The following is a 14144-nucleotide window of genomic DNA, read 5'->3' on the forward strand; positions in this document are numbered from 1 at the left end:
CAATGTTTTCTTATGTTCTTATATTTAACAATGTCAAGTTTCCAATGACAACGTCAGATGGCGCCCGGCAACACTTACTGCTACCAAGGCCAGAAATATAAATAGCTACTTACGTACACGGTCTTCTTACGAATCTAATCGGACCGTACGTCAAACTGCAAAAGAATTTGTGTAAGAAAAATTAAATCACATATCAATGTAATTGGCGAGAGATCAACTTTTAATGAGGATAAGAGTAGTTTTAACTTAGAAATATAATCTGGAAGAACCTTAACTAATATAGGAGTAAAGACAGTTGAAGCTACTGTCCGATCTTTATCTTCTACTACTCACAGCTATACTATTTTGGCAATTATATCTGCAGACGGATATTTACTTCCTCTTCTTTTTGGAATATTATAAGAATCTATAGGAACATTTGGGCCGCAAATAGAGCAAACATTTTTCAGACTAGTTAATATTTACATTGTAGCTTCAAAATCAGAGAAATTTACAAGTGAACATTTCAAAAACAAGTGAAAAAAATTAAAAATTGGTTCAAAAAGTTTACTTACGAAACACTGGACACAAAAGTCTATTACTGCTTGAATCATGAACAGGACTTTATCCGGAACAATTGGAAGAATTTATGTCAAACGATAAGCAAGTAAAGGTTTTAACAATACAAAAGAGAACAGCCGCTTTAATACAGACTTTACATGTATTTGATTTTGGAATTTGACCACCGGAGCCAGTCGAATCAATTAAATCACAGACTGCTCCGGATCCCGATCCCCAAGTCGAGAAGCCGAAACAGTGCGTTCGCCGCCTCTGCCGCGTGTTTTCCGCCTCCGTATTCGACCATTCTACTTTTCGGCAAGAACGAGGTTGTGCGATTGTAGTCTCTCCCGTGGAAGTCGCGGGCGCCGTGTCCAACACCCCGGAACAGTGCGTTCGCTGTCTCCACCGGGATTTCCCGGTCAAATCGCCCGCCGAACGATCGAATCGGAGATCATGACGAGTCCAGGTGGTGTTTTCGCCGTCTCCGCCGAGTACTCTCGGCCTCGCCACTTTGATTCACGGACCAGGGCACCGAACACTGGGGCAAGCGTGTGCCCCGCGTGTTGCGTGAACGATGTTGCCGTCGGCCCAGCCGAACGTCGAGGTGTGCGATACTGCGTACGCCCAGCCCGTGACACGATTACCGCCGGATTAGCGAGCCAATCTCTCCGCCAGATACCGCACCAGACGGTCCAACGACTAGCCGACGCGATGCAGCGACGCTGCGCTCGCTCTTTGCCGACGCGTTAGTTTGACTCGCCGCCGTCGGGCAAACCAAAGGCCGAGGTGTACGATATTGTGTTCACTTGGCCCGTGGTCCGATTTGCATGAGAGCAGCGAAGTGCTTGTCACCGTCGGGCAAACCGAGCACCATGGTGTGCGATACCGCGTACGCCTGGCCCTTGACTCGATTGCCACGAGATCGGCGGATTACTTGTCACCGTTGGGCAAGCCAAACGCCGAGGGGCGCACTGCCGCGTGCACCCTGCTCGTGACTCGTTCTCTGCATACCAATAAAAAGATAGATCAAATTGATCTCGCCACTGTATACCGTGCTAGATGGTTCAACGGCCGACTGACGCATGAGCCCATGTGTAAACACCGCGTCCATTCCCCGCTTCCACGCTGGTCGCTTCGTCGCCGTCTAGCGAGCCGTGTGTACATTGCCTCGTACATACGGCAATTGTTTTGTTTTTTCGTAAACTGACGCACCACAACCTCGGATCTAGACCGAAACATATTTCCACGAAACACGGGCCGATATATAAACACTGCATCGATCCGCATCTATTTTATTGTCATCTTCCATATTCATTATACACGTAAAACACCGGGCCGCCAGCCCAGTAAGAGGCGCTCTTAATCACGCCACAGAACTGTACACTAATATCCGGACACTTTATCCGCCGGATCGTAGCGAATAAAAGAGCTAGAATATTTTGAGCCACAAATTCAGATTACTCTCTCTCCTACCAACGACACTCCTGACAATTCGAACCTCCTGGCCGCCTCCTGACGCTCGAAAATGGACCAAGCGAAAGCGAATAGTCAGTTCACCGAAACCGAAACGAAACCGGACCATCACAAACTGCGCGGTTTTATATCCCACTTCTGGAGAATCTACGCGGTATGTAAACGTAATGCGCGCTATCGTTGGGAAAGATACAATTTCGAAATCGATATTCGTCCAGAGTGGATTGTTTCAGGTCAAGCAGTAGATATCCATGCGGAAGCGAAGTAACGTCGTGATAGGCTTCTTCTAAAAACTTTGGATCGGAAGGATAAACTTAACGTGCCAGATGTCGAATCTATGCACGATCACGCGGGTCTTTAAACATCAGGATATAATTTGCGTTGAGATATGTCACATTGTCCGCCTTGATGAAAAAGATTTTGCGATATGAGTATAACACTGAGGTTCTTGTGGTGACTGCCCTTCGTCAATAAATCTACGATCACATCGCACGACGACGATTCTCTCATAACATCACAGATTATTATCAATTTCGCGGAATAAGGATCACTCTAATAATCCTCGATTCTTGGAAAGCCTTCTCGAAAATCGATCGCACCGCCGCCTACTGTTTTACCAACCCAGTCGAATAGACGTTTCCTAGAACCTATTATCTCGTACTGCAGTTGTCGGTACGACTCCTGCCACTCCGTGTAATAAAACAGGATTCTATCGAAATACGTGTCGACCAACTCGGTCAAATTACGTAGAAGTCTTTACGAAAATCGTTTCTCCACATTCCATGAGACTGCAAACGATCGATGTCCAGCGCATGTGCATTTCGCAAAATGTACAATTTTGACTCTATGCATAGCTTCATAAATAAAAAATAAATTCGACGCGTTTTGAATCACGGGGGTGAGCTTATAAAGAGGCTGATGCTTGCGCCGGCGTACATGCGCGGGATGCGCCGCGGTTGACGAGCTGCTCCGCGCGGCGCGCTTGCACCCGCAGCAAGGACAGCTTATTCTCTAGTACTGAGGGGGTCAGGTCAGTTCCTCGACCCTTCTGCATTAAACGGGACGTGCGGGTGCAAGCTCATCGCCCCGCGCTGGTACAAGCTCATTGAACGCGTGGATACTATTTCGTTATTCGTGAGTTGATCCAGCAAAAATGAAATAAATTTTTTTATCACTACGCGAATCAGATTGAGTTGTCGTTTGTTATCTTTTTCGCTTCGGGACGCATGTGCTCGTGATAGATATTAGCTATGGACATTTATAACTCTTTGTCTCTTGTGGTCAAAGTTATAGACCAAAGAAATTATAATCAACATATTGCGTGAACGATATCATACATAAAAAAACATTTTTATTACCATGGAGAAAAATGAGGGAAGATCATAGGTATGTAGGATAAGGTTTCCAATTTTTTTTTTTTCAAAATCATGCACCACAGATGAAGTTTTTATCTAATATATTTTTTACAGAATTTGTTAATATTTGCTTCTTACACTGGTAATAATGTGTTTGCAGAGAACAAACTTTTCGATAAAATAAGAATATATTTTTTCCAAAGATTTCCTGTCAAATATAATTACATTTTATATATGACATCTTACATTAAATACAGTTATAGGGTTGCCCGCAAAGTAATTGCCGATGGCTCCAATAGATGGCTTTAAACGTCTGTTTGAATGTCTTCTGTCAATGTTATGATTTTTTTTTTGACGTTTGTAAGCTGTCACTCTTAGTTGACTTTAGAAGCAAATTACACGTGTTTCTGTTAAAAATTGTTAGTTTGGCGTCAGTTTCAGTATGGAGTCCAATAACGAGCATTTTCGTCATATTTTACTTTTTTATTTCCGCAAAGGAAAAAACGCAGCGCAGGCTGCTAAAAAGTTACGTGACGTATATGGCGAGGAAGCCTTAAAAGAAAGACAGTGCCGCAATTGGTTTGATAAGTTCCGTTCTGGAGATTTTTTACTCAAAGATGAGCAACGTTCAGATCGGCCATTGCAAGCTGATGATGACCAAATCAAAGCCATAATCGAGTTGGATCGTCATATATCTGAGCGGGAGATTGGAGAGAAGTTGAAAATACCAAAATCAACAATCCACGATCATATAAAACGTCTTGGATTCGTTAAAAAGCTTGATATTTGGGTACCACATGAATTGAAAAAATTCATTTAACAAAGCGTATCAATGCTTGCGATTCTCATCTCAAACGCAATGAATTCGTTCCTTTTTTGAATCGAATAATTACTGGTGATGAAAAATGGATTGTTTACGATAATATTAAGCAAAAACGTTCATGATCCAAACGTGGTGAGCCACCACAAACCACCTCGAAAACTGATATTTACCAATAGAAGATTTTGCTATCAATTTGGTGGGATTAGAAGGGTGTGATATTTTTTGAGCTCCTTCCAAAGAACCGAACCATTAATACAGATGTCTACTGTCAGCAACTGGACAAACTGAATGCAGCGATTAAAGAAAAAAGGCCAGAATTAGTCAATCGTAAGGGCGTCATTTTCCACCATAACAACGTTAGGCCACACACATCTTTGGTCACTCGCCAAAAATTAATGGAGCTTGGTTGGGAATTGATGTTACATCCACCATATAGCCCTGACATTGCGCCGTCAGATTACTATTTATTTCGATCCTTGCAGAACTACTTGGATGGTAAANATCCAAACGTGGTGAGCCACCACAAACCACCTCGAAAACTGATATTTACCAATAGAAGATTTTGCTATCAATTTGGTGGGATTAGAAGGGTGTGATATTTTTTGAGCTCCTTCCAAAGAACCGAACCATTAATACAGATGTCTACTGTCAGCAACTGGACAAACTGAATGCAGCGATTAAAGAAAAAAGGCCAGAATTAGTCAATCGTAAGGGCGTCATTTTCCACCATAACAACGTTAGGCCACACACATCTTTGGTCACTCGCCAAAAATTAATGGAGCTTGGTTGGGAATTGATGTTACATCCACCATATAGCCCTGACATTGCGCCGTCAGATTACTATTTATTTCGATCCTTGCAGAACTACTTGGATGGTAAAACATTTAAGGATGATGAAGCTGTGAAATCGCACTTGGATCAATTTTTGCCGATAAAAACCAGAAGTTCTACTAGCGTGGAATTATGAAGTTGCCAGAAAGATAGCAAAAGGTCATCGAACAAAATGGAAAATATGTCAGTGATTAAAGTTCATTCCATGCACAAAAAAATTGTATTTTATTTCTATGAAAAAATCGGCAATTACTTTTCGGGCAACCCAATATTTCGCGCGTTGAAAGATGAGAAAAAATTGATGCGTAAATGAAAGAAATATTAAGCTATTCGTGTGATGCTATGTAGCCGTAGGGTGCGGAGTAGCCGTCGCTGTTAAATTTGCGTTTCAACAGCACAGGTGCGCACGACTTCCCTTCGTCTCGCGTCACTATCTATTAAACGCGTTTAATCGCTTTAAAATGCAGCATGATTTTCTTCGCAAACGAATTCGCTACCTCCTCATTCGCCTTCTCCTCTTCTCCCTGTTTTTTCTTAGATAATAACAATTTTTTAATACTATGAAAATTCACTTTCCTCGAATTTTCAAAGTTTAGGGCTTTCCCTTCACTTAACAGACTTCATGCGGGTCACTGTTCGCAGTACGCATAACGTATGCATAAAAGTTTGGTCCGCCAGATACAAATAACTCGATGTAGCTACCGTTGCCGTAAATCCCGAGTTCATTTGTCATATTGCATAAAAAATTATCTGTACGCGGCTCGTACTCATTAGAGTTATCGGATGATAAGTAAATACAGGAATAGGTGTTATAATGTAGCACATGTCGGTCTAACTTTTCTAAATTTGAATATAATTTTAAACTAGCCTGTGCCACTGTAAAAACAACTATAGCAACGTTAGTTAACGACAAAGACAGAGCAGCCTTTTCTCTCAACCGCCATGAAACATACGAAATCTGTTCAAAAAATATCGCAAATTTTGCGTTTTTTCAAAAATTATTTATTTATTCATGAATATCTATTTGTCTCCTTCAAAGTAATCCCCATCAGATATTATATACTTGTGCCAACGCTTTTTCCAATCTTCGAAGCACTACAAAAAATCATTTTTTGTGATCTTGTTCAGCTCCTTCTTCGATGCCGTCTNCGAGCAAGGAAGACAGACACAATAACAATGAAGTTAAAGGCCTTAGAATACACAATATGTCAACGAGAACAAAAAAAAACATTTATTGAACACGGAACAATTGTTAGCAAAAAAAGAAAAGAGAAGAACACGAAAGGAAATTATAAATTTCTCGACGCGATAGTTTGGGGGTAACGTCGTCCGAGCAGTCGTTCTCATCTGAGAATTTAAATAAATTCGTAATCGCTAACGTCGAGAAAGCAAACAATATCAGAAGCGTGAATTACTCTAAGGAGGCAAAATCAATTTCAAAGAGCGCCATAACGACGGTCGTTCTTATGCTAATACGAGAATAGTAATAATTTCTTTTCGCACGCGACAATACAAGATGTGCGTGATAATACAATCTTTTTTACTCGCACGCCCCGACAAGGTTGACGACTGGCCTACCGTCGGACGCGAGTATTTAAACGCTAATGATTTTGAGCGCAAATCTTGACCCATTCAAAATCTACTACATCTTTAACGTACGTGGCGCCAAACGATAAGACGCGAGAACGCTAATACGGAAGTATACAAGGACGAAAACGAAACACTACACGAGGATGCGAAAGACACCTAATACGCGACTAATCGCGAGAATCTAAAGTTCTTGACTGGCGAGTAAACGACTCAAATCGTATGCGACGATATTTCGCCGTTCGCAACTCCCTGACTTGCGAATTGGAACCCAAAATTCCTAACGTCGTTTATCCGCGACCAGTGCGTTGAATACGTTCGAGATAAAAGTTGAAATTTGTCGTAAAAAAGACGTGGAAAATACGCAAAAAATATGTCGAGTACCTGCGATCAGAGCGTTAGGTAAACGCGAAAAAGAATGCCAAAAGATGCGATACGTAGGCTACCGAATTTTACAGTCGGAGACCCGCTATCTGCTGTTCCGTCATGGGATTCGTGAAGCGCATTCTACGACGCAATACCAACGCGAAAAAGACGCTGCAAAAATGTGAAAAAGGATTTAAAGTGACGAACACGAACGTAAAAGAACTCTAAACATACACGAAATATACGCTACATAATCGCAAAAGAAACGTTAAAGGGACGCAAAATAGACGCTGCATAAACGCGATAGTAATGCGAAAAAGACGCGAAATAAAGGATACATCCATGTTACGTGATGACTGAATTCTACCGCCGGATATACGCGATTCAATAGTTTCGCCGCGCGATGATAACAATACGATAAGGACTGTACAAATTCGTCTCGACGTTCGATCTCTCAGGGATCTATGTTTACGCGCGTTCTCAACCTTCCCTACGCCTACGATAGCGCAGCCACGAAGTTCCGTTGTCCGTCGGATTCCAATCACTTGACACATCCAACGCGACAGAATTAACAATATATTAAAGTGTCGAGACGACTGACATTGAACAACGTAATTAGGCTATAACGCAAGTTCGTGGCTTTAATGTAGAAAAGGGCAATCTCGCCTAGTGGCTCTATCTTTCCTTAAATCGCCTCTGGCGACACCTTGTATCCAGTATCGGAAGCGGCAGCTCTGGACACCGAGAATCATAAGCGTGGTGGTCGTGGCGACGGTCGAGATGCAAAGGGCACACACAAGATCATTGTTCGATCCTGTATTGATCGCGATCTCCCCTTCTTACGTAATACGCGTAAAAGTGTAGACAAATTAGCGCGCGATAAAACCTTGCACCTCGCGACGCTTGCGAAACGCTATCGGGCGAGTAGCATACATTATCGTACGCTATGAAATTGTCCTTTTTCATCAGGGCATTTTTTCTCGAGGACCTTTTGTCTTCTGGGTCTTCGGCGATGTCCATCAAAGTATCTTTCCTCGTCTTTCCTTGCCTTTCGGACACCGGCTTGCACGCACGTACTTTTTCATGGGCAGCAGATGACGCGCTCGGTGATACTCCCACGTGGCCAATTAGCGTGCTGCTTTGCGCTCACGAGCGTGCGCCGGATTCGTTACTTCCTACCGGGCGTCATGGCCTAGCCGAATTCTGTCCCTGCCTTGGCGGCAGTCCTCGACATAGTTCACTTATAGCTTTCGCTCTCCGTAGCTCCGGTGAAGCACCAAATATAAAAATTAAGTCTTAAAATTTAATCAGCATATGATAAGTCGGCTCTTGCCCTTGAGATCGGTAGGCGACGCTTTTTGTGTCCCCGTCCATAGCTAATATTTTTACTTTTGACAAGAGGGAGGGTAGATTACATCTAAAACATTTTATTTTTTTTATAAAAATAAATTAGAACTTTGAATATTTAAAACATATTTCGAAAAATCAAAGTTTTCTTACCATTTTTTTCCAAAAAAATTTCGTCATGGTAGTCGTACTGGTCAGCATTATTTTCAACGCTCCCTTTGCTATCAACATTGCTGTTAACGTCTTCGTGTTGTTGTCCATAGNCTGATGGTCTTGCTCGTCAGCATTATTTTCAACGCGCCCTTTGCTATCAACATTGCTGTTAACGTTTTCGTGTTGTTGTCCATAGTTATCGTTAACAAAGTTAACCTCGAAATATTCAGGTTGGTCGTTGCTACCAGCAAGGATGTTGTCATTATCGTCATTATCATTAACGTCATCATTGACGTCGTTATCATTGTCGTCTTCGCCGTCTTCGTCGTCTTTACCAACATCGTTGTCGTCATCGTCGTCGTCGTGCTCGTCGTCGACGTCGACGTTGTTGTCTTCATCGGTGTCATTGGCATCGTGTTCTTTCTCTCTAGCAATATCTTTACCGTCGAAATTCATATATTCGACGCCTTCAATAATTATCACCGAGAAATTACTCACACTGTCATCGTGATTGTCGATGTAGATGATTTAAGAGTCGTTGATGATGAATTATGAGTTCTCAATTCTGTATTCATTCCTAAAATTTAATTTAATGTTATAAAACCGGGAATGATCTAGTTGGATAAATCTAACATTTCTTTCTTTTTCTTTCTACTTACTCGAAACTGTTTGGGACGGTGAAGCCGCTTCTTCAGCGTGACGTTTACGGTCACGCGGATGTGGTTCAAACAAGTGCACATCGAAAGAATTTTACTGATTAAAGTTGAACTAACGAAAAATATCAATTTTTTTAGATTCAACCGTATTATATGAAGTTTTAGTTTTTAATATAAAATAATTATTTATTTTCATTTACCTAATAGAAGTGAATACATTTCCGTCCACCAGGTTCCACACATCCTCCACATCTTCTCCGAAATCTTATCTAATTATAATGATTTCTTTCACAATGTCCACCAATTTGTAATCGCATATAAATTTACCACAGCTGAGCAGTAAAGCCAGCAGCTTAGTGCTCCAGTTATAAGCAAATTTATAAAATAAATTATAATTTTCTGCTTCGTTACACAAAATACGGTATAAATATTCTTCGGATTGAATATTAAGATTTGCGTAGGAACAGATGATGCACTCACGCACTAAATTCCTAATTAGCGACATGACTTCGTGTTATGCACGACTGAGGTATCAAATACGAATGCAATATCTTCGAAAACTGATTTAAAACGAGAAACACTTTTCACACGCTTTTATATTCTGTCAAAACCATATTCCCTTAAACGAAATATTCTTAACCGGTGAAATGCATGCGTATCTAAAATGTGCATCAGCTATGACCTCATGAAACATAACTCAAATATAAACTTAGATGACTGAAAAAAATTTACTGCAAGGTAAAATTACAGTTTTGAAAATATTTTGGTTATGTGTGTCTAAAAATTGAGAATAATAGGATCGATCCAACCAAAATACATAAGTTTATAGATATGGCATACATGATATTGCAATGAAAATTATGCGTTTTTACACACTGAGAACTCTGGAAAATTCTATAAATATTCTTGATAGAAAACTCAATGGATTATAAATTAAAATTTTCGATATGCCTGCGCATCCCACACCTCACTACATTTTCTATCGTTCAAGAAAGTATAAAATATGCTGGCCATTATAACTAAAGTCAAACGGACAGTAACTCTCCACTTAACCAATTCGATACTACTTAATATTGACGGTTCTCGTGAGTTTTTAAATTATTCATTAAGAACAAATATTCGTGAAAAATCTATAATGGCTAGTAATAGTGCAAAGCAAAAAAAGACGGAGTGCACCAGCAACGATATTCTTCAATTTGTACCAGGTGTAGAAGTTTGAAACCGAAATTATTTTGTAAAAATTACACGTCTGTTGTTTGAAAATGATAAAAAATATTTTATTCAAAATAAGATCCATTGCTATTTATACATTTTCCCCAACTTTACAGCAGTTTATAAATGCCACGCCAAAAAAACATTTCTTCTTTTGAAGCGAACCAGCTATTATGCCATTTTCGTACATTTTTATATGAATTGAAGCGTTGTTCAGAAAGAGCGTGTCCAATTGATGCGATTAGATGATAATCGGACGGAGCCAAGTCTGGAGAATAAGACGCATGAGTTAGTATTTCCCAACTGAACGCCTCGATCGTTTCCCTGACCCGTTTTGCTGTGTGTGATGGGGCATTATCATGGAGCAAAATGACTTTGTGTTGCCTTTCTCCATATTCCGGTCGTTTTTTACGCAATGCTCGATTTAAATCGATCATTTGCTGTTGGTAGCGATCAGTGTTAACGGTTTCACCAGGTTTTAGCAGCTCATAATAGATTACACCCTTCTGATCCCACCAAACACAGAGCATTGTCTTCTTTCCAAAGCGATTTGGTCTTGCAGTGGATGTCGATGGTTCGCCTGGATTCACCCATGATTTCTGACTGTTAGGATTCTCAAAATATATCCATTTTTCATCACCTGTCATGATACGATGGACTTTCTTTTGTATATGTCAAGCAGCATTTCACAAGTGGTTTTTCGATTGTCTTGCTGTCTTTCATTCAGTTCATGCGGAACCCATTTTCCCACTTTCTGAATCTTTCCCATGGCTTTCAAACGAATTGAGACAGCTTTCTACGTCACATTCATTTGATCCGCGAGTTCTTCTTGAATTTGAGTATCATTTTCATCCAATAAGGCTTGCAATTCGTTGTCGAACTTTTTCGGTGGTTTCGCACGCTCTTTGTTTTTCACTTAAAAATCACCACTTTTGAATTTTTTGAACCACTCGAAACAATGTGTTTTACCAAGAGCATGTTCACCGTAAGCTTCGACAAGCATTCGATGCGATTCTGCAGCAGTTTTCTTCAAATGATAACAAAATACCAATGCTGTCCGCAAATCGTAGTTCGTAGGCGCAAAACTCGACATGTTTAAAGTTATATAAAAATATACCGGTGTATGGAACTTGGGTTGTGATGTGTTGAAAATCTTCGTTAGCTATTAGAGGGATATGATGGCGCTGCAGAAGCGGTCTTACTTTCCCTAAACTGATGGCTAGCACCATCTATAGAGAAATTCCGGTTTCATACTTCTACACCTGGTATATGTACATTTAAATGGCCATTCCAAAACTATGGTTCAAAGGAGGGTGTGATTTACTAAATGTGGAGTTTAAAAGGTTACAAAAGATAAATTTTTCTTTTGAAGAACCCATTTGCCAGTTTTGTAACCAAAATCCTACATATTTCAAGTGTTCATTTGATATCTGCAATAAATCTCTTTGTTACGATTTTTTTACGAACAATATCATTACCACTCCTTTTTTTCATTTTGCTTCCTCTTCCCTATTCACTTATATTTTCAGTTTTGAAATGAAATGAAAAACACGATTTAAGTTTAACTAAATACCATAACTTACAACTTAGAAGATCTTTCATTAAATGGCACACGCACGCACGCACGCACGCACGCACGCACGCATACGGGAGAGAGAGTTTGGAGTCACTAAATAAGCTCAAGTCGGAAGAGCGGTGAGTAGTTGAGCAATGTATGTCCCAAACCAGGTGGCGCCGGGCGGGGTGCGGGGAACGGGGAAGAACTAATCTTCCCCCTCCCCGCACCCCGCCCGGCGACCGGATTCAGTTTCGCTTCGCGAGATGTCTTCCGTGTCGCTCTGTCCCGCTCCCCGCACCCTGCCCGGGTTCAGTTTCGCTCTGCGAGATGTCTTCCGTGTCGCTCCGTGACACAAACGCGCGCGTCCGATGACGCGCGCATCGTATCCGTGACTGAGGAGAAAATAACGGTGAGCCGGTGGTTTATCCGCGGGATGCGGATGACGCCGCGCGCGATATATCGACGATGATATATTTCATATCCGCGGGATATGCGATATGTGAAAGAAAAAAGTTTTTGTTGGGAACAGTGCGTATTAAATAAAAAGGAAATTGTTTTTCCACAGGATGGATGGTTTCGTGTATATAACGATCGATGTGAGTGTTTTTTGCGGGAAAAATGTTTCCTGTTTGCGAGAGAGAGAGAGAGAGAGAGAGAGAGAGAGAGAGAGAGAATAGATAATCTGTTTCTGTTTTCCGGTAAAGGGGGTATATATATTCTTATTTTTTCAGTCGGAGTGAATAGAATTATCGCAAGTATCGTTTTCGGATTGACAAGCATAATATTTTGTTGTTTTTTTTTCTCCACGGAATGTGGACTGAGGGAGTGGTGACACGAGTGAGATAAATAGAGAAAAAACGATGGAGAGTAGCGAGTCGATCGAATTGTCGCGTAACAAATATACGAGTATGAAGAAGAGTATTGATACGCAGCGATCCGTCGTTACTCAGGAACAGCAGCAACGAGCCGATGTTAAGAGAGTATTGCGATCGATCGAGTTTGACGATGACGATGACAATGTAAAGGAAGATTATACAAAAGAAAGGAAGAGAAAGAAAGAAAGGAAGGATGATGTAATAGTGACGATCAATGATGATGATAATGAAGATCCTGATAAAAATAACGAAGAGTTGGTGGAAGAAGAGAAGGAAGAGGACGAGGAAGTAATGCCGTTTCCTTTCACTCCTCTTGATTTGTTACGCGAATTATGGTCGCCGGAAATCACACCGTTGGGTAATATTCGATTGATGACGGCCGCCGTGTGCAGCAGACAGTCGAAAATTAACGCTGTTCAAGACATTGTGAATGCAGATCAATGTAGAAACGAAGCGGCCACTTTGTGCGACGTGTTGGTGGATCTGCACGAATTGTGGCTGTCTAGCGGACCTTCGCGTAGCGCTCCTTGTAGCGTCGATGACATGATTAAGATTATACGTGAGAATACGCGAAATTTGTATTTGTCTTCTTTCGTTAACGGGATTCTCTCGGAGGAGGGTTTGTATTTGTCTTCTTTCGTTAACGGGATTCTCTCGGAGGAGGATTTCTACGATTGGATTCATTATTACGAGGATTATGTGTCGAATCTAAAGGAGACCGCTGCTGCTAATCGAGTAGCGTCTGTCGATAATAATAATGTTATTACGCAGGTCCCGGTGATAACGAATAAGAGAGTTGTCGAGGAAAAAAAGCGGGAAGCAATGGAGGTCGTTGAAGGGGGAGGAGGAAGAGAAAGTGGTGGATTGGACGCAATGTTTGACGATTGTCGCGAGATCACGCGCGATTGCGTGCAATAATATATCGTGAAGGTGGAGAATCGACGCGTTCTCACGGTGAAATCACCGGGCGAGAGGGGCACCGAGCTTGTTCGTCTGCAAATTTACGATACCAAAGATATTTTGGACGGGAGCCTTGCACTTGGTGAAAGTATGCGAAAATAAGANTACCAAAGATATTTTGGACGGGAGCCTTGCACTTGGTGAAAGTATGCGAAAATAAGAACTCAATTTCTAAGTTAGAGCAGCGAACATAAGAAATTGCTCATGAGGCGTTTGATGGATCAAATAGCCGATGAATTGAAAGCGATACCCCGAGTCGTTCGAGAGAATCAACAACAGTTTCAATTTCTCGATAATTGAAAGGTATGTATAAAAAAAAATAATAATGAGAGAAATAAAAAAAGATTATATATACGAGGGCGAGTAGAGGGGTAAGGCCGGTTCTGGCTCAATTGGATCTGTTTTACC

General features: G+C 41.2%; 3 protein-coding genes across 3 annotated transcripts; 2 read left to right on the plus strand and 1 right to left on the minus strand.

The window, feature by feature from the left end:
* The first annotated feature begins 3508 nt into the window (after nucleotides 1-3508).
* Nucleotides 3509-4651, plus strand: LOC106748379 (histone-lysine N-methyltransferase SETMAR-like). The gene has a single exon (XM_014626833.1). It carries the CDS (start codon nucleotides 3811-3813, stop codon nucleotides 4186-4188), a length of 378 nt encoding a protein of 125 aa, XP_014482319.1. The 5' UTR covers nucleotides 3509-3810; the 3' UTR covers nucleotides 4189-4651.
* Nucleotides 4587-5158, plus strand: LOC106748377 (histone-lysine N-methyltransferase SETMAR-like). The gene is made up of 2 exons (XM_014626831.1): nucleotides 4587-4686; nucleotides 4830-5158. Exons 1-2 carry the CDS (start codon nucleotides 4587-4589, stop codon nucleotides 5156-5158), a joined length of 429 nt encoding a protein of 142 aa, XP_014482317.1.
* Nucleotides 5159-5348: 190 nt separating this feature from the next.
* Nucleotides 5349-8931, minus strand: LOC106748378 (putative uncharacterized protein DDB_G0287265). Its single transcript, XM_014626832.1, has 2 exons — nucleotides 8476-8931; nucleotides 5349-5456 (listed from the first exon to the last, which is right to left on the minus strand). Exons 1-2 carry the CDS (start codon nucleotides 8929-8931, stop codon nucleotides 5349-5351), a joined length of 564 nt encoding a protein of 187 aa, XP_014482318.1.
* Nucleotides 8932-14144: the final 5213 nt, after the last annotated feature.

Source organism: Dinoponera quadriceps, unplaced genomic scaffold, assembly GCF_001313825.1.
Source record: "Dinoponera quadriceps isolate SergipeBrazil2010 unplaced genomic scaffold, ASM131382v1 scaffold2894, whole genome shotgun sequence".
Taxonomy (NCBI): Eukaryota; Metazoa; Arthropoda; class Insecta; order Hymenoptera; family Formicidae; genus Dinoponera; species Dinoponera quadriceps.

What these genes read in the sequence shown, in the direction of transcription:
- LOC106748379 (XM_014626833.1), top strand. Translation starts at nt 3,811, where the DNA reads ATGGAGTCCAATAACGAGCATTTTCGTCATATTTTACTTTTTTATTTC.
- LOC106748377 (XM_014626831.1), top strand. Translation starts at nt 4,587, where the DNA reads ATGGAGCTTGGTTGGGAATTGATGTTACATCCACCATATAGCCCTGAC.